At 42.4% G+C, this 26,083-nt stretch overlaps 1 protein-coding gene across 5 annotated transcripts in view; it reads left to right on the top strand.

The window, feature by feature from the left end:
* Positions 1-26,083, top strand: part of EPG5 (ectopic P-granules autophagy protein 5 homolog) — an 86,304-nt gene that overhangs the window by 14,496 nt on the left and 45,725 nt on the right. For 4 of the 5 annotated variants that reach the window (XM_039544109.1, XM_039544111.1, XM_039544112.1 and 1 more), the window contains exons 7-21: positions 1,755-1,863; positions 4,080-4,194; positions 4,696-4,846; positions 8,061-8,216; positions 8,680-8,840; positions 12,971-13,125; positions 13,777-13,917; positions 14,261-14,425; positions 15,357-15,482; positions 15,824-16,083; positions 21,158-21,298; positions 23,275-23,419; positions 24,257-24,454; positions 25,080-25,190; positions 25,912-26,031. In XM_039544109.1, coding sequence (XP_039400043.1) covers positions 1,755-1,863; positions 4,080-4,194; positions 4,696-4,846; positions 8,061-8,216; positions 8,680-8,840; positions 12,971-13,125; positions 13,777-13,917; positions 14,261-14,425; positions 15,357-15,482; positions 15,824-16,083; positions 21,158-21,298; positions 23,275-23,419; positions 24,257-24,454; positions 25,080-25,190; positions 25,912-26,031 — 2,254 coding nt within the window. The remainder of the gene's footprint in view (positions 1-1,754; positions 1,864-4,079; positions 4,195-4,695; positions 4,847-8,060; positions 8,217-8,679; positions 8,841-12,970; positions 13,126-13,776; positions 13,918-14,260; positions 14,426-15,356; positions 15,483-15,823; positions 16,084-21,157; positions 21,299-23,274; positions 23,420-24,256; positions 24,455-25,079; positions 25,191-25,911; positions 26,032-26,083) is intronic. The other variant, XM_039544110.1, reaches the window with a different exon arrangement.

The following is a 26,083-nucleotide window of genomic DNA, read 5'->3' as shown; positions in this document are numbered from 1 at the left end:
CATGCTGAAATAAATTTGTTAGTCTCTAAGGTGCCACAAGTACTCCTGTTCTTTTTAATGAGTATGAATTCACAGCTATCAACTATTCTTTTTTCTGATTTGGATGCTGAGAGAAGATGTAGTTATCCTGACAGCATGTGTAGTGTTTCACCAACATGTTGCTGGTCCTGACAGGTTGAGAGAAATCAGACCGTAAGATCATGTCATTTTGGTTACTATGTTGCTTTTCCCCCTACTTCATTTCTGAAGTGGAAGTATCAGCTGACATCACCTGTACAGTTAATGAATTGTATACACCGTTTGTAAACCAGTATTTCAGGATATTGAGTGATCTAAAGTATGGGAGTCTGTCTGTAGAGGCTTTCAAGTTAGCAGCCACTAAAATAATCTTGAAATGGACGTATGAAGAAAAACAGGATGGCCAGAATGAGGAGTTTAAGGTCCAGTGCCTCATGAGCTGTCAGAGCTAGATATGAGTGCTTTATATCACGGGAGGAGTCCCAGCTTTCAGTTGGTATAGAAAACATTTGGTTATAGTCCTTTTGATTTATAAACTTATGACTTGTATTCACTTTCAAGGCCCTTCATGGCCTATCACCACACCTCTGGCCATCTGTCATTCACTATCAAGATATAGACTCCTGATCAATCCATCTAAGATACTTTCATGGCCCCCATTACCATAGTATGACTGTCCTTAATGAATTTATCCCCACAACATCCCTGTGAGGTTGGGCAGTGCTATTATTCCCATTTTACATATGTGGAACTGAGGCACAGAGAGGCTAAGTGATGTGCCCCAGGTCACACAGGAAGTCTGGTAGGGCAGGGAGTTGACCTAGGTCAGATTAGGATCCCAGGTTAGTGCCCAGATCCACTGGATGATCCTTCCCCTCATGATGCCAGCCTTCATTGCCCAGTTGGTACATTTTCAAACAAGCAGCTTTGTGTTGTCTCCCATGCTTCCCCTCACACTTGGGTGGAACTCCTTGTAAACATTCATTGCCTTGTCATGCTTCAAATCCCTCTTTAAAACTCTCTGTTGCTGTGATGCTTAAAAACACTTGACAACAGTTAGGCAGTGGGTGCTAAACTGTTACCCATCATGCTCACCAACATTGTCTCATTCTTTCTTTGTGCTTTCCCGTCTGCCTGTATCCACCTGTTATCTTACCTTACACTAGGACTGTAAGATGTTTCGGGCAGGGATCATCTTTTTGTTCGGTATTCACAAAGGTACCCAGCAATGTGTTGCTTGTAAATTATAACAGCAGGGTCTCTTGGGATGGGTGTTAAGCAAACTAGGGTTGATAGCAGTTTACATTTTTCAGGGTACTGTGCATAAATCAATTTGTTAAATTGGTAATCAACTTGAGTATGAATTTTTATTGACTGGTAATTTGTTCCACACTAGATGCATTGGGCAACCTTGTTAGTTTCTTGTTCCTGTGTGAGTTTTAAGAGGTTTTTCAAGTAAAAAGAATAGTTGTACACCTCTACCCCAATATAACGCTGTCCTCAGGAGCCAAAAAATCTTACCGCGTTATAGGTGAAACTGCGTTATATCGAACTTGCTTTGATCTGCCGGAGCACGCAGCCCCCCTCCCCCCCCACGCGCGCAGAGCACTGCTTTACCGTGTTATATCGGGTCATGTTATATTGGGGTAGAGGTGTACTACAAATCTTGAATGTTTACTTGTTTCTCTAATTTACTTAAGCCTGGCTTTCATGTGAAATGAGTTTGTATTCCCCAGAAATCGAGCAGACTTTATGTGCCACATGACACCAAGTGAAAGAAAATCCTCCACCTCCTCTGGGAAAGAATCTGGGAACTGGACATTAGTAGATGAGGGAGGAGAAGAGGTACTTTAAAACTAGACTGCTCTGCTTAATGTTTGTGCTCAAGCCTGTTGTATGTGTCTTATTGAAGAGTTGGAGGAGGGAAAAACTAAATATTCACCTGTAATGAAGTTCCATTTCAAACAATAAATCTTATATTCTCTTCATCGTAGAACAGTGATACTTAGACCTGAGTTATTCAGAAGCCAAATTAGCCATCAACATCATAGCTGTGGGAACTGAGGGTGCTGCCGCACCCCCTAACTTGAAATTGTTTGCATTATACACAGGGTTTACAGTTTGGTTCAATAGCTGTCAGCATCCCCATTACACAAATTGGTGCAGCCCCGCGATCAACGTTACCCAAAAGAGCCACACACTATGCATTCATGGTTTCATTTACCATAGTACTACTCATTTTTAAACAGTATGATGGGAAATATTTAGATATATAAAATTCTCACCGCAAATAAGTTAGTAATTTAGTGCAAGTTGATACTTTTATTATGTTATTAACCAGTTAAGTTATCCTGAGTGGTTAGTAACTTAGATTGGTTAATAATTAAATCAGTGTTTTAATACCCTGTGCTGCAAAGAGCTGCAAAGAGACACATTAAAGAGCTACTTGTGGCTCGTGAGCCGCAGTCTGAGTATCACTGTCATAGAGTATTAAATTTTCAGTAATATAAATCTGAGAGCGAATACCTCAGGTAATCTAATCGGGAAGGAGGGGAATAGAATAGACTGTTCTAAAAATAGTTGTATAAAATTACCCTTGTTATTTAATAGTGCAGAAATAGATACCCATTTGGGAACTTTCCTCCTTTCAGTCATGCACTTGGGGCTATGATGTTTTTTCCCCTCATACTTTGAAGATGGTATCTACCACTTCTTTATAGTTGATGGTTGCTGTCATATAGGAACACACAGAAAGGGGGAATGAAAGTATATGTGTGAGTGTGATACTTCCTAGGTGTACCCAGCGTTGTGAGGTACCTCACCACACCTGCCTTTAGCATGAAGCTGTCTTGTCTGAGCCTGCTGTGGGTCAGTTCCCTGATACCACCAGCCTCTGGCAGCACAAGCACTGCCTTCCAGGCCTCTGCAGGACACAATAGGCGCACACCAAACCCTCCCGGCTACACCGCCTCCTAACCCCCATCCTCAGAATGTTCCTGCAGTGCCCAGCATCTTATCCATTGAACACACACAGAATTAGCAGGCCTGCTGTTCACAAAGTAACCATACGTACTAGCTTACCATACACACCTGCTGTTCATAAAGGAACCATACACACCACTTTGCTTAACACCACAGCACTTAGGTATGTTTATAGTGAAAACAAGAATAACTTCGTTACCCAAGAACAGAGATTCCATTGACAATGAGTAAGAATATTGGAAACCAATGATTTTATTTTATATGTAAGCCTTTGTCTCTTTCAAGAGACTAAACTCAACAAACAGGTTAACCTCCTGTCTATAGAAGTTTGTCGCCCAAGGTTGTTTTCAGCCAAGCCTTATTGAGACCCTTCCGTAAAGCAGAATCACCGTCCTTTTACTTCCTCAGTGAAGGGTGACAGGGTGTCGTCTTTGCCCCCACAAATACAGTAGAGCGAGCCTTTCATGTGCACCTTCAGACAGGGTTCTTCCCATTGCTCTTTTTCTTCCTGTTAGTTTCTTTCTGAAGTCCCTGCAATCCTTCATTTGCATTCAGTTCACACTGATGATAGGAGACTCATTGTGAAGTATATTCTACTTAGTTTACATTCAAACAGCCAACTAGATAAAACATTCCTTGTCTGACAGGAAACTGGTTTTTCACCTTGGCTGGCAACCTGTCCCTAAACCCAAACCTTACAATTTTCAGTGCATGTACATAACTCCTTACATATTACCTGTACAGACATGTCACAATGTTATTGATGACCAGAGTAATATAGACGTCTGTTGGAAACCTTGCATAGCATTCTTTGAACTAGAATACACATATCTGCCTCAAGAGATTCCTGTAGCCTCTATGTACCCCCTCTGTGCCCCTTGCCAATTGGCACTGACATTCTGGTGTCACAGTGAGGAGTGGAAAGAAGACCAGAATCTCTTTGCTACATTCTTTCTCTTCCTTCAAAAGAAAACTGGAGGTAGATAGTACAATAGCCAGGTCCATTCATTATCTGCCCCCCTCTCCTCTTGGGGGAAGCTAATAAAATCCACTCTGATATGTTTCTTTTTTTTTTGCAGGATGAAGATCCCGAAACTAGCTGGATTCTCCTTTTGGAAGATGACTTGATTGTCCTCCTGTCACAGTTTCCATTTCATGAACTGTTTCAGCATTTTCTTGGGTTTAACTCTAAAGGTGAATTGGCTGCTAAATACATAGACTTGTAGGGGATAAGGAATGATTTTAAATGTCAAACATGTTGGGGACTTGTATTGTTCCAGTGTCCTCTGAAGGACTAGATTTTATCTCTCCTTTTACTCTGATCTGTGGTAACTGGCAGTAGATCTGCTTTTCAGATCCCATCTCTTTTCCCTGGCCTATAAATTATAAACGCCTCACTCCTTGTGCTCAATCACTGTTTCTTAAACTCTTCTCCATCTCTGTTCACCCACGTGAAAAGATTACGAGATCTCCTGCAGGCAATTTACATAAATTATTTGTACTTGCACTAATTAGATTTTAATCTACTGTGAATCTGTCTGTTATAAAATGGTATTCATGCTGTATGAAATAAATCATCTAGATAGTGGAATAGAAATGCACTCCCTCATTGTTTCTAATGTTTTTTGAGTTCTAAATTTCTAGGTAACTTGCTGATTTTTGTGAAACTTACGGTTCAGTGTTTTGATTTTGTAGGTGATTATTTCCCTGAAAAAACAACCCCACAAGAGATGATGAAGATTTTTGCCTTTGCGAACTCCTTAGTGGAGCTGCTAGCTGTGGGGCTGGAAACGTTTAATAGAGCACGCTACCGGCAGTTTGTGAAACGAATTGGTCATCTGATCAGGTAAGAGGAACAGCTTTCTTCCTCTGTCATGTGAATCTGCACAGACAGATCTTGGAGTTTGACAGGGGCCGCAATAGATCTAGCTGTGTGTGTGTGTGTATAGGCATATAATGTATGTGAGCGTATGAATGTGATTTAGAGTAAGTTCAGTGATAGTATTTCTCAGCATATAGGCTAGGAACCCTTAGAGGGCACCAAACTCACAGGATGGAGGGTACACAGTGGGGCAAAGAAAAGCTGTGTGACCATCAGTTCACACAGTCTGCAGGTAGTTATTTGGAATATGCCTGATGTCCCTCCTTGCTCCTGTGCGTTCAATAATATTACACAGCTACTCAGCAGGGATCAGTGCACAGCATAATGGAGCAGAGGTATTTTTAATACATAAAATAAATATAATATGCTTAGCCACCAGTGCTGCACCCTGTGCAGCATATACCAGTCTGTTGACACAGAGACCACCAAGCCAGAGTCAAAAGGCTTAAAAAGCAGAATGTTAAGAAAAACAATATTTTCCTTCTCTGAATAGATGGCTTAAACTCCCTCATAGATTTCCACTACAACTTCAACCACTACGACCCGTCCATTGAATTCTGGAACACTCCCACACTAGTATCAACTTCCTGGACACCACAATCAGCTTCAACAATGGAACTGTAGACAACCATATGCAAGAAACCCACAGATCACCACACTTACATTCATATATCCATTAATAACCTCAAACAAACCAAGGCATCTGTTGTCTACAGCCAGGCACTCAGTTACCACTGAATTTGCTCCAAGAAGAAAGTCCAGGATATATACACCTTAACACACACAAACCACCTTCACCAAACAAGGACACTCCACCAAAGAAGTAGATCACATCATGGAACAGGCCACCCAAATAACCTGAGAGAACCTGCTTCAATATAGAAATAAAGCCTCCTGCGACTGCAAACACTTAGTTGTCGCCTACAGTCCTACTCCGAAACACACATGGGGTATCATCAAACTACTACAAGCCATACTCGATTTTTCCTGAACTCCCTCTTCTAGGCTTCAAACAACCTCCCAACCTCACCAAGCTCATAATCAGAAGCAAGCTCCGCACAGATCAGGGTGCACCAACTCAAAGTGGCACGAGACCCTGCGAGAACAACAGATGCAACACCTGCACACACACGTCCACTGCTATAATGATCAACACTCTCCATGACACCTTTTAAGATCCATGAATCCTATACATGCCTATCACAACATGTGATCCAGTGCACTAAATGCCCAAAAACAATTCTGTGGGTGAAACCAGACAGTCGCTACACTCTCAAATGAACTCTCACAGGAAAATGATAAAAGACAAAAACACCCTATCACCTGTGGGTGAACACTTTTCTCAAAAAGGTCCGATAGAGAGTGATTGGTCAGTCCTCCTCCTCTAAGGAAACGTGCACAAAAACTTTTCAGAAGACAAGCCTGGGGGCTTAAATTCATAACTCTGCTAGACATTAAAAATCATGGACTGAACAGACACTGGATTTATTGCTTATTATAACAATCTAACCCGCCAGCCCCCTCTTTTGGTCCTATGACTGCTTAGGTGTTAATGGGCCACTCTACCTTGAATGGTCCCTAAGAATATGTGCTAACTTCTTATGCTAAACAATCTGTTCCACCTTGCATTTAGCTGTGACACTCTTAGGGTATGTCTACACTACAAAATTAAGTTGACTTAAGTCATCTATAGAGCCACTGCATTAATTAAAGCGGTGTTTCATGTCCACATTATGCTCCTTCTATCGGTGGTATGTGTTCTCACCGGGAGTGCTTCTACCTATTTATCTGTGTGGGCATTGTGGAGCACTGACAGCTGGAGCTCCCCCTGCTATGGGGCTCATAGCTGGAGCCCAGCCCTGCGTGGCACTTACAGCCGGAGGTCTTGTCCCCCTCTTCGTGCCCCTCCCCCCTGGGGGGGCTCACAGTTCAGGTTGTCAGCTCCTGGGGCTGGCTGGGGGGCCCCTCTGGCTGTGAACCCCATACAGGGCTAACAGCCAATGTAAGTAACAGACATCTTGCCCTAACAGCATCGACCTAACTGCTGCATCTCTTGTGGAGGTGGAGTTAAGTCGATGTAGTGGGCAACTTACATTGATGGGAACTACATTTTAGTGCAGGTGCTTAGAGATAGGTCAGCGTAAGCTGCCTTACATCAACCTAACTCTGTAGTGTAGAGCAGGCCTTAGAACATTTCCCCGACCTGAAAAAGAGCTCTGTGTGGCTCGAAAGCGTGTCTCTCTCACCAACAGAAGTTGGTCCAATGAAAGATATTATCTCACTCACCCACCTTGTGTGTGTCTGAGGGTTTAAAAAAAAAAAAAAAAAGAGAAAGTGGATAGAGAAAAGGGTACAGGATGGAAACTGCCAGTGCATGATGTGTGCAGGATCCTGTCTGCCAAACTGTCTTAAAGGTGCACCAAGAGAAGCTGCAAGCCACAGGATGAAATGCATCTGACGAAGTGGGTATTCACCAGGAAAGCTTATGCTCCAATACATCTGTTAGTCTATAAGGTGCTTTTTACAGGATGAAATGTATTTCAGAAAATGTTTCATTCATGCTTTCCCTTTTGGGTTAATGATACAGTTGGATGTTCTGCATGCTTTCTCTATGCTAACCCAGAACCATGGCAGGTGATTTAATTCAATTAATTACTTGAAGCTCTTTGTTGTTGTTGTGAATGGACATAGCTGTAAACCAAAAGCTACTCTATGTGGTCCCTTCTACAGTTCTGCCAGTTCAGTCCATGTGTTTATTACTGTCTAATCTAGATTGTACTCGCTTTAGCACAAAGGTTATGGCTTCCTTGATACTTGTTCGGTGCTGAGCAAGTTAATGGTGCTTTCTTAATTATTAGATGTGTGGGCTTTTTTGTGTGCACTGCCAGTTCGTAAGAAAGGGATGTGTTTGACACACAAGCTTGTGTGTCCTAACTTATTTAGTCTAGTAAAATGTCAACTTATTTACCTGTAAGACCAAAGAAAGATAACAGTTATTATGACTCTAAAGTTCTCAGCAGATGGAAAACTCCGAGGGTATAGGTGCCAGACACTCTGAAACTTGAGAACAGAAGATTGAATTTTGGCTCTTGCTTGTGATCGGAGTTACTGTTTCTGGACACTGATGATGTACTCTCTGATCTTTTTATCCTCCTTTCCCTTAACCCCTATTGCATAGGATGACAGTTTGTTACGTGAGTGACCACTGGGCCCAGTATGTTAGCGGCAATAAAGAGTATGGATCAATAACGCACCCCTATTCTGTGGAGAAACTGCAAGTGGAATTCGATGAACTGTTTCTTCGGGCTGTTCTACATGTGCTGAAGGCAAAAAGGTAAGAAATTCCCAGTGAAGGATGTGAAAACTCACACCAAAATGCTATTAAAAACAATAGGAGGGTGCGGGTCTAGAGGTGGGACCATATAAAACTCTGCCTCAGAACACCCCAGGCTGCAGAATCCAGAATCTGCATGGACAGCTTTGGTCTGATTGTGACTTAATATTTTAATAGTGATTCAATATTTTCTGATTAGACTGTAGCATGCAAGATCCTTAAACATGCAGATGGGTACCCAAAAGGGGAGTGGTTAGAACTCAACAGGCTGATGTAACTTATGCTGTGGGGACTTGCCCAGCGCAAAGTGGGATCAAGAGAACAGAAAGCCCACTCTTGTTCTCCTCTTTCCCAAATGAGGTGTGGGCTCCTCAGCCAGAGCAGAGGGTCTGGACCTGTAATTTCTTTTCAGGCACTGAGGCTTATTATTGTGCAAATTATTTCTACTTGGCTCAAAATCCAACAGGCTGGGTGTCTGGCAGTTCATGTCTGAGATGCCTTATGGAACGATATCGAGTGGCATGCTTTGGAAGCTCTTCTTCATCATGCATTGTGCAGAAAATGAGCACCTGGAAAATCTCTGCTCCACCATGCAGCCTGCCGACTGCAAGCACAAACTCAGAGGTAGAATTCCTTTGCTTGCTATGAATTAAAGAACCTGCAGGGCAGTGTTTTGAATTCTGTTCTGGATCTGTAGTTAAACACAGCCCTTCTTCCAGTGCCTAGGCATGTGTATTCCAAAGAACAAGGAAGTTGCCCCTTCTGATTGGTAACTGCAATCACTGTTTTGAACAGGGCGGCACCCACCTCTCGCGGGCGCCCCCTTTCTGGTTGGGTGTGAGCCTGCTTTTCTTTCAGTTCTTATAACGAGGTGGTGCCCTTCTGACACTCCATTCACACAGTTTTCCAAAACCAAAGTTGAAATCTTCAGTTTAAATACTCAGCAGATGTGTAGTGTTGTCTTCAATCCAGGACAAGGCTCAGCCACTTTTGTTGGTCTGTGTCTGGGAGAAGCAGAGCTTCCCCCCAGGCTTTGTAACACAGAATTCTTGGACATCGCTTCGTCTTGGGGTTCAGTTTTCTAGTGCTCATTTTAGTTTTCAATCAGTGCAGAATGACTTCACTAGCTTAATTGCTGTCTAAAATCATGGTATATGGGATGAGCAAAATCCCTGAATTTACTTAAAACCTACCTGCTCTGCTTGGCTCTCCCCAGTTCTGATCTTGCCTTGACTGATTACTGATTACTGCTCTACAGGCAAAATGCTTCTGAAATAAATGTAGTCAAACTTTACTAATTCTGGGTCACTGAGAACGAAAATGATGCTTAAAATTGTTGATTGGCTCTAGTTTTCAAGTTATGCTATTGGGTCAGTATATACGACCCTGGACTTGGGAATAGCGGAGGATAAGTGAGTTATAAAGGGAAGGGATCTCAATTTAAACTGGAAATGTCTAAAATACATCTTTGACTGGATCTATGAATAAATCTATGACTGGGTTTGGACAGTACTTGCTTTTTAGGCAAAACAATGAATGATGCAATCTGAAGCTGGTATTGCGTAATACATGATATGAATTGCATCATGTTATTCCTAGAAGTCATGGATGATGCAGTCATAACGAAGCTTACATCACTCTGCTGAACAAATTGCCCTATATCAGCTCTAGAAATCATAGTGTCGTGCTCTCTTATTTGTCAGTGTTTGATTTTGCAAAAGGACACGTTTCTGTTTAGCCAAAGTGAGCAGAGATGCCTCGTACTTGTGTGAACAGTGCAGATAACTTCTGCTATGTTTGTGGTGAAGTGACTTTTGCATCACAAAAGCGCAGTATAACCACTATGGTTAAGAAAGCCTGTCACCTTTATTTTGGCTGCAAAATTGGAGATCAGGACAAGAGGTGGGCCCCACACATATGCTGCAACACTTGTGCAACAAATCTTCGCCAGTGATTGAACAGGAAAAGGAAATCTATGCCTTTTGCAGTGCCAATGATTTGGAGAGAGCCAACAGATCATACCAGCAATTGTTACTTCTGCATGGTGCCTCCAGTTGGGAAAGGTGTGTCAAAGAAGAAAAAGTGGACTGTGCATTATCCAAACATTCCATCAGCTATAGGCCCAGTACTCCACGGAGAAGGACTGCTGGTTCCTGATGCACCAGAATCATTCTCACTTGAGTCAGACGAGGAAGAGGATGAAACTTCTGGTCCTGAACCATCAATGTCACAGGACCCACATTTTCTCCCATCCTCCTCCTCTGAACCACACCTCATAACACAAGGTGAACTGAATGACCTTGTCAGGGATTTGGAACTACCCAAGAGTAAGGCAGAGCTGTTGGGCTCCAGACTACAGCAGTGGAATCTCCTGGCAGGTGATGTTAGGGTTTCCATGTTCCGTGACCATCAAAAGGATCTTGTCCCATTCTTCTTCATGGAAGGTGATCTTGTAGCCTGCAACAACATCAATGGTGTGATGGCAGCCCTCAACATCGTTCACGATCCAGATGAGTGCAGACAGTTCATTGATTCATCGAAGACGAGTCTTAAAGCTGTTTTACTGCATAATGGCAATGTTTTGCCATCAATTCCAGTTGGTCATGCAGTCCATATGAAGGAAACCTATGACAACATGAAACAACTTTTGAGGTGCATAAACTGTGACCAATATCAGTGGCAGCTTTGTGGCGATTTGAAGGTTGTTGGTCTGCAGACTGGATACACAAAGTACTGCTGTTTTCTCTGCGAATGGGATAGTCGTGCAAGAGATTCGCACTACATCAAGAAAGATTGGCCACTCCGACAGTCATTGGAGCCTGGGAGGAAAAGTGTTCAGCATCCACCACTTGTTGAATCAAGGAAGATTTTGTTACCACCCTTACACGTCAAGCTGGGTCTGATGAAGAACTTTGTCAAGGTCATTGACAAAACACAAGCAGCTTTCAAGTACCTCTGTGGAAAATTTCCAAGGTTAAGTGAAGCTAAGATAAAGGAAGGTGTCTTTGTTGGTCCTCAGATTCGTGAACTTCTTCGAGATGATGCATTTGACCATGCACTGCGTGGCAAGGAAAAGACTGCATGGAAAGCCTTCCAGTTAGTGGCAATAAATTTTCTCGGAAACAACAAGGCAGACAACTACAGGTTGTTGGTGGAAAACCTCCTCAAGGCATACAAAAGCCTTGGTTGCAACATGTCACTAAAGATACATTTTTTGCACTCACATCTAGATTTTTTTTCCACCGAACTGCGGAGCAGTGAGCGATGAGCACGGCGAGCGATTTCACCAGGACATTGCAACAATGGAGAAACGCTATCAGGGCAAATGGAGCCCATCAATGCTTGCAGACTATTGCTGGACAATGACAAGAGATGCTCCATTTAATGAATACAAGAGACAAGCCAAGAAGCGCCGAGTAGACACTGAATAGGACTAAACTATGTACATAATAGTTTTTTGCCTTTTGTTTCATAATAAATTTTAGTTATATAACCCTTTTGCTGATTTTTAAAGTGTTACATAAACAGGACAGGTGAAATATCATGTAAAGCAACCATAAACACATGAAAAGACCTAGGTTTACAATTTATGATTAAAACTCTACTATCTACACAATATACATAGACATAAAATGTAAAAACTTAAATATCTTAGAAACAGTAGCCAATCAGTTGTTTTAATTATCATATTTGAATTCAGCACATCAAAATACATAATAAATACCACATTTTATCTCTGAAGCAGACGACTTTTCAAAAATTGTAGACCAGTGTTATATAAACTATTTAAAACTGATAAAAGGAAAAGGTCTTGTAACGGCACCAGCACTCACCTCTTGCAAGTGCCCCTGCCCGGGCTCAGTATTCAGCCAGATTGGCAGGGCCCATCACAGTACTGTCACCTAGGTTCTGGGTTCAGTTTCCTGGGCTCAATCCTGCCTGCACTGACCTGTCCATGGTCATGCTGCTCTTCAAGCCAGCCAGGCACCTGGTCATCAGCAGCCTTCCCTGGACTCAGTCCTGCCTGAGGTGAGCTGTCTGTGGCCCTGCTGCTTTTCCAGGCAGCCAGGCACCCTGGTTTCCCTCTTCAAGCTCCAGGCAGTAACTGAGTGCCCTGCCTGTGCTGCTTCCTTTTATATGGCCCTTGTGGCTGCTCCAGCAGCCTCTCTGATTGGCTGCCTGGAGGACTTCTCCTCTGCTTTTTTCTGGGGTGGGGTGAGGCAGGATGGCGAGGCCTCCGGACCTAGTTCACCCCATCACTGGTCGTTTCACACAATTTGTAGTTCACTTGTGGAAATCATTGCCAGAAGATATCATTGAAGCCAACAGGTTAATAAATTCTAAAAACCCCCAAACATTTTTATGAATAATGAGCATCCAGAGTTAGAGTAATAACAATTAACAGTCCCCTTCCCCCACCCCAGGAGTTTTGGAAAGACTATAAATCCTCATGCTTCAAGACATAAATGCACCTATAACTATTGGGGTTAGGAAGGAACCTTTCAGGTGGGCATGGTATTCCATAGCTACCTGCTACTGGGTTCCTTGCACCTTATCTGAAAGGGTTGGGACTGGCCAGTTTTGGAGGCAGGATACTGTACTATATGGGACACTGGGTTCGATCCAGCCTGGCAGTTCGTATGTCCCTGTTTCTGTTCCTGGCATTAGACTAAAGGTAAAATATACGTTTTTTTATAGGAGGCAATTAACCATTTGACCTATATTGACGTGTATTCCCTCCACGTGATTTGCAGACCCAGAACACATTGAAAACTTTGAGAAGAATCTTACGTCCATGAACTGCTCGGAAGAAATTTGTCTGCTCACCACGTTTGCTCAGATGGCACAAGCCAAGCGGGCTGATGTAGATGAGGACTTTATCAGAGTCATTGTACTGGAGATATATGAGGTGGGCAATGCCACGGGGCCAGTTCTGTGAGGTGCTGAACACTACAGTGGGGCACTGAGCAGTCTTCCACTGTTAAGTTAAATGGAAAGTTCAAGGAACTCAGCACCCATTAGGATTAAGGCTTTAATTTCTAACTCTATCAAGCTGTTCTCTTCTCCTGGCTTGATTGTTTAATACTCTAGGACTGAATTAAAGTATCCTGGATGGCTTGTTTGTCATTGCTACATCGGAACATCACTTCTGTAGACCAGGCTGGAATGAACAAAGTCAGGACATGGGAAATCTTTTCCTTTCCTTTCCTCATTCCCTTTCTCTGTTGGAGCTGGCCTGCAGTGCATCAGAACTGACTGAGCTGGAGCTCTGACTCTCCAACTTTATTGCTACCCGTCTGTGCTCAGTTTTAATTTTCTGAGATCCATGGAGTCCATGCAGCCTAGGCAGTGTGGTCCAATAATTTTTCATGTTGTGTCAGGATAAACAACTGGAAGAACTTGGACTGGAGTTTGCAATTTGTAAACACCACTGTCCAGGATCAGCAAAAGGAAATACATATTATTTTATTGTATTCTCCACTATACTACCCATGAACCTAATCATAATGTGTGTGTGGGGTTTTTTGTCCCCTCCACCCCTCTGTTCTCATCTTCTCAGGTATCTTATCTCAGCATTTCCACAAGAGAGACATTTTCAAAGGTTGGCAGAGAACTCTTGGGAGCAATCACAGGTGTCCATACTGGGATCATTTCTGTGCTCCTGGATCGAGTTAGAGACACCATTGAAAAAGTCGGGATGGTAAGAGCCGATCTGTGTCCTTTAAAACAGCCACTGTGTTAAGAGCTTAAAGTGGATGTTATGACCTAGTGTATTAAGGATGAATAATCAGAAATTTGGCACACAGTGCTTTATTAGGTAGTGCAAATAGAAACTGGTTGTGCTGTGACTGTGAGCAAATATGCTCAGTGTGTTCAGATGGGAGTAAATAGAATGGGGGAAATGAGGGATGCTGGGATCAGCGTTGAGTAACGGTCAGTCCTTTTCCACTGTGTGTTGTACAGTGCTGAGCACATTGTCAGCACTAAAGAAACCAATCTCTTTAACCATTGATTTGTAATACGTGTATTTTCCCCCTCCACAGGTTTCCTTATACTTGTTTAAAGAGCTGCCATTGTACCTTTGGGAGCCCTCTTCCTTGGAGATAGCGCTGATCCGTGACTGGCTATTGAATTACAATCTGAACACAGTGGAGAATAAACTAGCCTGCATTATCCTGGAAGGGCTAAACTGGGGATTTGGTGAGCATGTATGTATTAAAAATTGAAAGCTTGACACTCAGTCAGACCTGAGAAAAACTGTTATTCAGCTAGCATTGTAACTAATCACGAATGCTGGAGATCGGTTAATAGGTCTAACGCATTCTACTGGGATGTGATGGGTTGCTTTGTGAGCATTTGAAGGTGTGAGAACACAGGTATCCCAATGGTTTTGGAAGATGCTACTGGAGGAACCAGTTCTGTTCCCCTGCCATACTGTCACAGTTGGCAGAGGGAATGCTCCCTCATTATAAAACAGAGGAGGCAACCGGCAGTGTGTTTTCTGAGGGCCTGACGACTCTGGAATGTGCTTCTCTCCTGGGCCTGCCAGTAGTCAGATTTTCAGGTGCATGGCATAGATAACCTTTTCCTTTCGTGCATTTAAGGAGGATGATGGATTTATAGGAGTTGGGTGTGTGTGTGTCTGGAAACTGAGCTAATTTAAGTGTGAAGTCTTTGTTATGATATGATTGGCTGGTGGTGTGGAAAAGTCCTTCAAACTGGAAACTAGTCTTTGGAATTGTGGTTTGAAATATTGTATAGAAACTTTAGCTTTTGAAATGGTTTTTATATGTTGTTTTTTTCCAGGATGGGGCCAGAAAACTCAAAAACAAATTAATAAACTCTTGGGATCTCTAGGAAGGTCATTCTCCATAGACAGGTCCTCAGCTGTAGAACTCTGTGTGGCTAGAAGTCTCTGAGCCTGAGTTCATTATCCTTCAGTGTACGGTGCAAGACTCCTCTTGCTGACCAAGCATTTGGCTAATCTAATGCACCAGCTATGTGTTTTCCTTTTTGAGTTTACACTGTCTTTACACATTCCTTGGTGATATAACCAAAAGCCAGGTGAGGGTACGTTACAGTGAGAATGATGATACAAGTTTATAGGTCTTCTTTAATAAAGAAAACAAACTTTAACAGGATACTACTACTCTTCACCTCGATCCAGCTGTCCATGCTGAAGTTGCATTAATGATCCTAGAAGCTTACCAGAAATACCTCCCTCAAAAACCGTATGGTGGACTGCTTTCTGAGAGCATAAAACAGGTACTTCTCCCCCTCTCCCTCCCTCTGTGAATTTTTGGTGGTTGTAGATGAAAGAAGTGTAGGATGGGAACCTCAAGCTTAATTTTAAAAAACCCAAACTTTCATGCCGTTGTATTGGGCATTTCATGACTGAAAGGATAGTTATGATGCTTGAGCTAAGGTATTTGTTAGTCTTTGTGTGTGTATGTTAAAAGAGCATTATAAAGATTGCAAAGTCAAGGCCCAGTGTCACACAGGGGTCTGTGGTGAGCAGGGAATTAAATCAGAGCCTCTAGTCCTAGTCTAATGCCCTAACTCCTGGATCTTCCTTCCTCTCTGGTCATGTGACTTCTTTCTTATAGGTCTCCTACTTGGCTAGTGTTGTTCGTTATGGAGAGACACCCGAGACTTCCTTTAATCAGTGGGCATGGGGCTTGATTTTGAGGTTAAAGCTGCACAGAAATGATCATGGTGTGCAGCAGCGTTGGCCTGCAGTTCCTGCTTTCAGCACTATGCTAGACATGACAGAATCAGTCATGCTTCATCCACTACTGAAGGCTGTCAAATCCGGCATCCCTATTGGTTGTTACCTTGCATTGGCAATGACTACACTGGGTCATAGGTAAGTGTGCCTTTTACTGGTGCTTGTGAGGAGTGGGTAACTCCAGTGGGCTGAGCATCCTAGATGGTAATGGACCTGGAGGGCTAATACATTCTTCTTGTTCATCTTCAAATGGTCTCAGTATTTTACTGAGGGGGATAGAAAACCTTTTTCTCCGGCCACCTCAGGAGAATGCTTTCCAGTAACATGCTAATTTATTTCATTTCCTCAGTTATAACTTAGGCTCTCTTCACATTATGGTTGAAACAGTGCTAAGTGATGACAGTGTTAAAACAATAATTGCTGGCGTAATGTCTCTAGCCCTTGTGGACAGGGGTTCCTTCTTAACCCTGCTAACCAAAAAGGGCTGTCTTGCATTCCCTCCCATATTAGTCTGCAGCAACGTTTTCTAACAGTGTTGCAACAGGATGTTCAGAAACATCCCTGTCCGTCTTGTGTACTAGAAATTGGTAAGACGCTTTGTTATTGCCTTTAATGAAGGTAAAGTGACACATCTGCTGAAGTAAAAACAACACAAAAGCATGCTCATTTATACAAAACAGCAGCATATCAGCTCATACATAATGCAATAGAAACTCAGAATCTTCCCGTGGTTCCCTAGCCTCCTACGCCCAAATGAACAGAGCAAAAAAAACAACAAAAACGGTTAAACAAAACAAGAGTCAAAGCTAAATAGTAAAAAAAACCAAATAGTGTTTCCTTAATCTATTAGGGGCTCACCTTTAATCATGCAATTCATACACACAAAACCAACAACATCAAAAACACACAAACAAAATCAACAAAAAAAAAAAAAAAAAAATAACATAAATTCTGAGTTCCCCCCCCTCTCTATTGCTCACCAAATGTGACAAATTTCTATTACCAATTCATCCCTCATATGTCAGGTGATCAAACGAAAACACATAAAAACAAAAACAAAACAACAATACAACTGACAAAAAAAAAAAAAAACAAAAACAAAAAAAAAAAAAAAAAAAAAAAAATAATAAAAAAAAAATAAATAATGGCACATGCAATGCTGTTCAGCTGGCATCAGTCTTTCTGGCTGCAAGTAACTAGATTCATGTTTCTACTTCTAACACCACAGAAGCATCTATAAAATTCCAATATTTATCTCGATCATCAGTCTCTTCCTCACGCTATAAAAAAACAACACAACAAAAACAAAAACAAAAAAAAAAACACAAACAAAAAAAATAAAAAAAAACAAAAACATAAATAAAACTCTATAAATAAATGCATGGTTGAATGAATGCTGTTCAGCTGTCATCTTCTCGGCAAAGTAACTAGATTCATGTTTCTACTTCAAAGCCACAGAACCAATCTATAAATTTCCAATATTATATCTCGATCATCAGTCTCTCCTCACGCTTTTTCTGTCCATTGGAATAACAAATCAACTGTGTCTCAACTTCAGAGTGACTTAAAGAAATCACTGCTGCAGTCTTCTCTGATTATCTGAAAGCAAATTCTGGGCTTAAAATAATAAATAATAAAAATATAAAAAATTATTGATGATTTCAGCAAAACAACACATGGAATTCTCATCAGTTCAATCAATTACAGTTGCTTCCTGCTCCCTGGCTGCTTTTTCATGATTCTAGCTATTAAAAAAAAAAATTTTTTTTTTTTAACTGCTTTTTAAACACTGAAAAAAACCATCACCATAGTGCCCTTAGGGGACCTAACTACATCTCAATTACATAGCACTATATACATTTTCTTCTAATTCAACAAAAAAATTTTTATAGCAAATAATTACAATCTAATAATTTCGTGTCCTGAATTTATTTAGAACATTTCTCCCTAGCATCTTCACAAGTTCAACTGCTGTTCCTCCAGCAAACATTGATATAGCTGTGATCTCCCTATCTATCCCTGATGTTTCTATCTATTCTGTGGGGCTATGCTAATCACAATATGCCATTCCCATACCCAGCCCCCACCCCACATTCCAGTCCCACATCCCCTGCCAGGAGATTTCAATTCTTCTTCTCTCTTCAGGTCAGTCTCCTTCCTGGTCAGGAAGTCCAGGATGTCAGATTGTCCGATTTTTGGGTTTCAGGGTTTTCTGGTGTTTCTTTCTTTCTTCTTCTTTCCCCCCCAGTCGTGTCGTGGTCAGCTCCAGTCTCTTCGGGGGGCACATCACAATTGCTTCTTTTTTTTCAAAAGAATGACATGACACAATGCCAGTGGAGCCAGGAGAGGGGGCTGCCCCCCACCCCCTCCTTTTTTTTTTTTTTTTTTTTTTTTTTCTTTAAGAAGAAAAGAAAGAAACACATATTCTGGCCGTAGTTTAGTGTCTGTTTTACAGCCCAGCGGCACCACAGTCCCCCCCCTTTTTTTTTTTTTTTTTTTTTTTCTTCTTTCTTCAGTTCTCCAACACACTCCAGTCTCTTCAGAGGGGTAGGTCCAGCACATCACCCTGTCAATGGTTTGCTTCTTTCAAACTTTCAAAACAATGAAATGGGGGGGCTGCCAGTGGACAAGGAGAGGAGTTTAATCCAGCCCCCCCCCCTTTTTTTTTTTTTGTCGCCCAAAGTCTCAGCTCTGCGCGTGTCCTTGACTGGGGCTAGTCTCTTATCTTTAGCTTTCTTCAGTTAACTCATGTGTTTCTTTTAGCTGCCCTGCTGTGCCAGTTGCCTGCTGCTGGAGCCCGCCCAGCCTGCGCCAGTCTGCCACCCCCAGCCCCCGCTGCCCGGCCCCGGGCGGTGCGCGCTGTAGGGCAAGAACTTCTTCCCCTACTCTACCCCTTCTGCTCTGCCAAATCATCCAGAGCAGGCACCCTGCTCGCGCACTTTTTGTTTTATTGCAAAGGGTCCGAGGTACTCTGCAAGAACACTGAGAGTAATTGCTTTTAATGAAGGTAAAGTGACACATCCACTGAGGGACCCAGACCCCTGTAGCCCGCCCTGGGGGGGTGAAGTAAAAAAACACAAAACAAGCACATTTATTTTTACAAAACAGCAGCATCAGCTCAGCATAAATGCAATAAAAACTCTCCACCCTCCGGGGCTGCCCCTGGCCAACAGCGGTTTAAAGCTAGCATGCTGTGTCCTACAATAACCGGAGGCTGAGAAAGCAGAACTGCCTAAGCTAAGCCGTAACAGAATCTTCCGTGGTTCCCTAGCCTCCTACACGCTTGTTACTTCAATCAAAATGTTAATGAGCATCCTAACCTAGCATTAAACATGTTTCAAAACAGTCCTTTCTAGCGTAGTCTCAGCCATTTTGTGGTTAGGCTCTCTGTGAGTTTCTCCTTTGATTAGTTCAAAACTGTAGAGTGATGCTACTCGTGTCCTGCCTCAATATTTTCACTCTTTTCTCAACTTTTAACCATTTTGCTTTCTCCATATAATGTTGATTTAATTTGTGAGGAGAAATTGTCCTAGTGCTTTTCTGAAAACCTCCACTCAATGTGCAGCGGCAGACAAAAAAATGAACAGAGTGTTGGGAATCATTAGGAAAGGGATAGATAATAAGACAGAAAATATCTTATTGCTCCTGTGTAAATCCATGGTACGCTCACATCTTGAATACTGCGTGCAGATCTGCTTACCCCGTCTCAAAAAGATATATTGGAATTGGAAAAGATTCAGAAAATGGCAACAAAAATGATTAGGGGTATGGAACGGCTTCCGTATGAGGGGAGATTAGTAAGACTGGGACTTTTCAGCTTGGAAAAGAGACGACTAAGGGGGGGATATGATAGAGGTTTATAAAATTATAACCAGGGTGGAGAAAGTAAATAAGGAAGTGTTATTTACTCCTCATACCGTAAGAACTGGCGGGGGATGGGGGGGTCACCAAATGATATTAATAGGCAGCAGGTTTAAAACAAACAAAAGGAAGTATTTTTTCATACAACGCACAGTCAACCTGTGGAACTCCTTGCCAAAGGATGTCATGAAGGCCAAGACTATAATAGAGTTCAAAAAAGAACTAGATAAATTCATGGAGGTCCATGAATGGCTATTAGCCAGGATGGGCAGGGATGGTGTCCTTAGCCTCTGTTTGCCAGAAGCTGGGAATGAGTGACATGGGGTGGATCACTTGATGATTACCTGTTCTATTCATTCCGTCTGAAGCAGCATTGGCCACTATCGGAAGACAGAATACTGGACTAGATGGACCTTTGGTCTGACCCAGTATGACCGTTCTTATGTTCTTCCCCCCTTGCATGTGCTCCCCAGTAGGGTTAGAGCAGTTTGATTCCATGTTTTTAAAGAGCGGTTCTAGCTTGAGAAAGTTGGTGGTGTGATCTGAGCATAGGATGAGAAGCTCGTATTATATGTAGAACAGAGATTTATTTGGAACTGATAATCCCAGACCTAAGCCTTTAGAATTTTTCTACAGCTGCACTAATTCATCTGTTTTACCTTATGCTGTTGGTAGAGCAGTTTTTGCGCACAGTCCTTTTGACTGTACTGAAAAGCTGCTTTGCATAGATGATCCAGCTGAGATGCTGTGATATTGACTCCCACTGTGGTTTTGGGAAAATCTTTTGCTCCGTCTCCCCATATGAAAAATGGGGGCTAATACTGATCTTATATCACAGGAATGTTGAAGGCTGATTAATGTTTAAGCAAACGGAAAAAGTAAAGAGCAATGAAAGTGGAGGTGTTTAATATTAATGTTACGTCTTCCTGGCATAGAAGATCTGGGCGTTGAAATATTATCCTCGCTACCTTTGACATTGCCCCAGGGCTGCGTGTTTGTATTGCTAGCACTTGATACCAGGAACTGCACTGAATGAGATGTAGGCTCCCTTTTCCTAGACATCCCTTTTCCCGGCAGTGTCTGAGGCTGCTGCAAGATAAGAGCAGGAATTCCATGTGGCATCTCCTGTAGTGAAATGCATTCCCATCTCTATCTGCAGCAAATACCTATGTGGTTAGAGGCCTTAATTCTCTAGGGCTGACAAACCAGGAAGTTTCACCAACCTTAAATTCCTCCTTTTTTGGGAGGGAATGAGGTGGAAAAACTTGAATCTGCTTGGATAAATTCACAACGATTGACGCTATTTAGTATTTATTGGTCATTTTGTTTGTTTTTGTTTCTCTCCTTGCAGCATTGAAAAGTTCTGTGCTGAAGGAATCCCTCTGCTGGGCATACTGGTGCAGTCTAGGTATCTGAGAACAGTAGTCCATGTACTGGATAAAGTTTTACCCTTGTTCTATCCCTGCCAGTATTACCTTCTGAAGAATGAACAGTAAGTATGATCTTTATTTAACTGTAGTGCCAAGGCAGAGCGATATTAGTGTGTGGCAACAGTTGACTAGAAACATAATCAGCATATTTGCCAAGTTGTTTTTTTACGATTGTGATCAGTGGCACAGCTGTGGTGGAAACACCCACTACATGTGCTATCACCGTGTGTGCAGACATCCTGCTGAGACAGGGCTATAGCTTGTAGCACAGTTTTCCAGTCTCTGGACAGCCTGACACGTTCTGTCTGTGGATGGGCTAGGTAGAGGAGCAGGCAACACTCTGGGTGTCAAGCTGTTAATGCCGTTACTGCTAAGTGTGTTAAAGTTCCAGTCAGAATCCCCATAGGACGTGGCCAAAAGCCTATTAACATAATGCCCTGTCATGACTAATTGCTATGTTACTAGGCCAGGCTGCATAACCTTCTATCCAAAATCAGTCCCCTCCCAAGTCCTCATTGCTGTCATGTTGAAACATGGTCTGTTCCGGGACTGACTGGTCAGTACTTAGAGCCCTATGGGGCAGACAAGGGTAGTTCTCAGTCTCTTTCAAAGAGCACTTCAGAGAGTGCTTTCCTCTGCAGGGTAACTTCTGCAGAGAAATCCTGAAATATAAACGGGTCCCTCCACCAGTGTCCCAGGTGCCTTTCTCCTGATTACTGATCTATGTCAGTTCTTGTCAGACATCTCTCCAGATGTTCTTCAAGACTAATGTGCACTGATACGACCTGAACTATCTGAGCAGCACGGTTAAGTTTTCTTAACAGGCTGGTCCTCCTCTGCCCCACTGCCGTTCCTGGTTGTGATGCCATACTGTGCTTTCTTGATTTGAGCTTTTCTCCTGTTCTTACCGATTTCTCTTGCACAAGTCTGCAAGTGTCAGGCACTCCTGTGCTTATATAGCACCGCAGAGTGTATTACAAACTCTGCCTATAGAACCTCTAATGTAGAGGGTGGCAGTCCACTGGCACACTGTGCAGCACAAGGCAATGTGGAATTTTGGCTAACAACAGTTGGGCAAATCTGTCTCTTATAAGTAGTACCATAATCCCTGCAGAGCAGACTGGACCTCAGTTTTTTAAGATCTCATCTGAGACCTGTCTACACAAACTGATGCAACTCGCCTTCCTAAATATCACTTGCCTCGCTTTGTCCCACACACCTCTTCATGCCTTGTTCCATGTTGGTCCCTGTTCCTGGAATTCTTTCAGTCTTTTCACACACCAGTCAACTTCCCTTTCATAATTCAGCTGTCTCTTGAAAACACACTATTTCTACCAAATGTTTCAGTGTTGATCTGGTATCAGAGAGGTGGCCTTGTTAGTCTGGATCTGTAAAAAGCAACAGAGTCCTGTGGCACCTTATAGACTAACAGTGTTGATCTAGAGTCGGCAATCCAAACATCTTTGAAAAAGAAATTGCATTGATCTGAGATTATACAATTTGAGGGGATGTCGCATCTGAAATGTCTGAATTAGACTGAGGCAGCTCATAGGTGACCTCTGTGCATTTCTGATGCAGGGAGGGTGATAAATTGGGTCCCAGGCCGTTTACAACATGTTGATGTGTCAGATGAGACTGTAAAAGCCTGCCTCCTGTCTGCTCTTTGCTGATATTTATAAAAAGCACATTGAGATCTTTAGAGCAGGATGTCTCTGGTCAGAATTTTGCTTCCTTACAAGGTCTGTGTAGTGGCTCAGGCCTTTGGCTCCTGATGCTGCCGTATTTCAGCAGTGGGTTGTTTAGGAAGGGTTGAGATGAAAATCATGGTATAAACTCAAGACGATAGTTCAGATGTTCACATGCTGATTTTTAAAAATGCAAATTTATTTATCATGGTTTGGGTTTAAGTCTAATCATTGTCCCCTTCGGTATTATGACGCTTAAATCCCTCAGAACAAACCGACCCAGCCCTTTATGTATGATGTAGGAGAAATCTTAGAATGGAATAAATTTCATTTGTGGTTATTATGGTCTCTAGGTTTTTATCTTACATCCAACTGTTCCTTCACCTGGATAGTGGAGTTCCACAAGGCATGACTCAGCAGGTTACGCACAAAGTGACGCAACACTTGACAGGAGCAAGCTATGGAGAAAATGTTGAGCTTCTCAACAGCATGATCCAGGTCAGAAAAAGAAGCGTGAATGGACTGTACATCTAATGGCTAGAGGGAGATGGGTCTGCAGTGCTCCAGTGCTAATTCTTTTTTTTTTTTTTTTTTTAACTTAGTGTTGCAGCTCTTGATTGTTAAAGAGAGAGAGAATGCTCACCGATGTTGCTTAGAATGTGGTATGAAGCATAATTTGCACACTGACATTAGGGTTGGGTAGAGCAGGAATTAAGAGGTGTATCTTGCTACTGTTAGGGTTTGTAAGTTTTCCTTTCTGATCGCTGGTTTGTGATCAGTATTTGGAAAATGGTGCTGGTCTAGAAAGAATCGGCACTGGTCTGCCAAAGTATCTGTAGCCCTATCAGGTCATGAAGTTTAGACCCCAACGGAGTTAAATGGAAGAAAATACCAGGCTTAGAAAAGATGATAAACTGATACCCATGATGACATTGAGAGTTCTGCCTTGCAGGGAGAGCAGAATGAAGGGTCGGCATTGCCAGGCTGAGGCCTGCAGGGTTTCAAATGTACGGCCTCAGTGACTGTTTCTTCTCCTGCAGAGTTAGAAGCCTTAGAAATGGCCTCTTCTCCAGCAGTGTTTGTAAGCTCCATGGACCCCCTGCTTCAACATCTCTTTACCCCGAGAATTTCTGTGCTCAGGAATAAAGAACAAAAATAGCAAACCTTTTACGGTGATGTCATTTGTGTCCTCCTGAAAATAAACGGATCTCATTAGAGCCCTTGTTGCTGTCACAAAAATCAACCGATGGAAATTAAACAATGGTTCAGTAGAGGTTTGTGCTTTAGTCATTCAGGCTGGGCGCTGTTTGTTAACTCCACCCTTTAACTTGGCAGACCCACATTTTTATAAGCCGTCAGCCTGATGGAGTGTGGCCAGCTGCAGTGCTGGAGTTCTGGGCGCAAGTTCTCACTGCTCAACAGCTGTGGCACAGAGAGAGAGCAACGCTCTACCTGCTGGATCATCTGTGCAAAGCAGCTTTTCAGTACAGTCAAGAGGACTGTGTGCAAAAACTGCTCTACCAACAGCATAAGGTAAAACAGATGAATTAGTACAGCTGTAGAAAAATTCTAAAGGCTTAGGTCTGGGATTATCAGTTCCAAATAAATCTCTGTTCTGTATATAGTATGAGCCCATTTATCTGAAAAGTAACAGGGATGTCGGTAACAATTGAGTAAATTGGGGTTTGGCTAATTGGGTGGTACTGAGTGAATTGGGATGGGGGCATCACTGGCATTAAGACAAATAGGGAATTTTGAAGTATGGAGTCTTGGGTAAAGGGAGTTTTACTGTATCTTTAAATTATGGTTCCTGACTTATTAATACTGTGTTTATACTGTTCTCAGTGCTTTACGTGGTAGAACAATATACAGGCCCAGCCCTAAAAGACACAAGACAGGATGCATTGTTCTTGCTTTTGGATTTTCCAAACTAGAATGATTTAATTATATTCATTATTATTTGGCCTCCTGTGAACCTCCTGGAAAAAATGAGATTTTTAGCTGGCATTTCAGTGATGGCTTTGTGAAGCAGGATTGGGAGTTGGTTGCACACATAAGGGGCAGGCTGGAGAGAGGCACAGAGACAGTTCCATAGCTAAGTAAATTCCCCATCACGCGCTCACATTCATTCTTTATTTTATGCAAACTTACCATGCAGAATGCCTTAGGTTATCACTGTGACAAAGGTCTGCTCTCTTCACTGGTCAGCTGGATTGTGGCAGGAAATGTGACCCCTTCTTTCATCGAGGGCAATGCGAATTCCACTCAGGTAGGCAGTTACGTAACTCGAAAGTGCTCTGTTTTTCCCATGACACCTGTTTGAGTGTCGTCTTCTACTCTTGTCATTCCTTTTATTTTTTCCTTATTGCAAAAGGTCTCTTGGGATGAAATAAAATTCTAATCTAATCTGAGAGAGCACTGCAGGCTTATCAGTCTGGGAATGTCACAGGCCTTTGCACTAACATTTTTTGGTGTGAGGGAGTTGGCAATTTAAATCCTAAATCTGTACCTAAGAACTCATTTAACATGACTGTCAGTACATACATAATGTGTACCCTCCCCAGATAATCCCTTGTAGGCTTCAGTGTGAGAGACTGGGCTGCCATGTCTGACAAATGTTCTAAATTCTGGTCACCCTCCTCTCTGCTTACAACATGTAACAAGCCCCTAAGCAGAGACCTGTTGTGTGGGAGCGGAGTTCCGATGATAAAATATGTGGGTTGGTTATTTTATCTGGAGTTCTCTGAATGGATAATGGTAACTACGGATCTTACCCCTTTGTCAGCTAAGATCCTTCTGGTTCTAACAGGTCAGCAGTGAAATAGAAAGTTTGGTTGCATATACATGGGGACTAGGGTATCTGTTCATAAAACTTCCTGGCTCCATGTGATGATGCTTTCAAAACTTCATAATAAGGATCTATAAAAAATATTTAGAAAACAACAGGATTTCCTCTGTAGTCAAGATTTTCTATACACTGTATCTTACAGGTTTGGTTTTCATGGATGGTTCTGAATATGGAGTCCATATTTGAAGAAGATTCCCAACTTCGCAGAGTTGTGGAGGGTGAATTGGTCATCAACGCTTTAACTCCTGATCAGGCTCTGAAGGTAAGAGAACAGTTACCCCTTCATACATGGAAAATTAAGTCTTCTTTTGAGC

The sequence above is a fragment of the Mauremys reevesii genome, linkage group 6 (genome assembly GCF_016161935.1).
Source record: "Mauremys reevesii isolate NIE-2019 linkage group 6, ASM1616193v1, whole genome shotgun sequence".
Classification (NCBI taxonomy): Eukaryota; Metazoa; Chordata; order Testudines; family Geoemydidae; genus Mauremys; species Mauremys reevesii.
The sequence above is the reverse complement of the archived record's forward strand: the minus strand, read 5'-3'. Positions and strand labels throughout refer to the sequence as shown.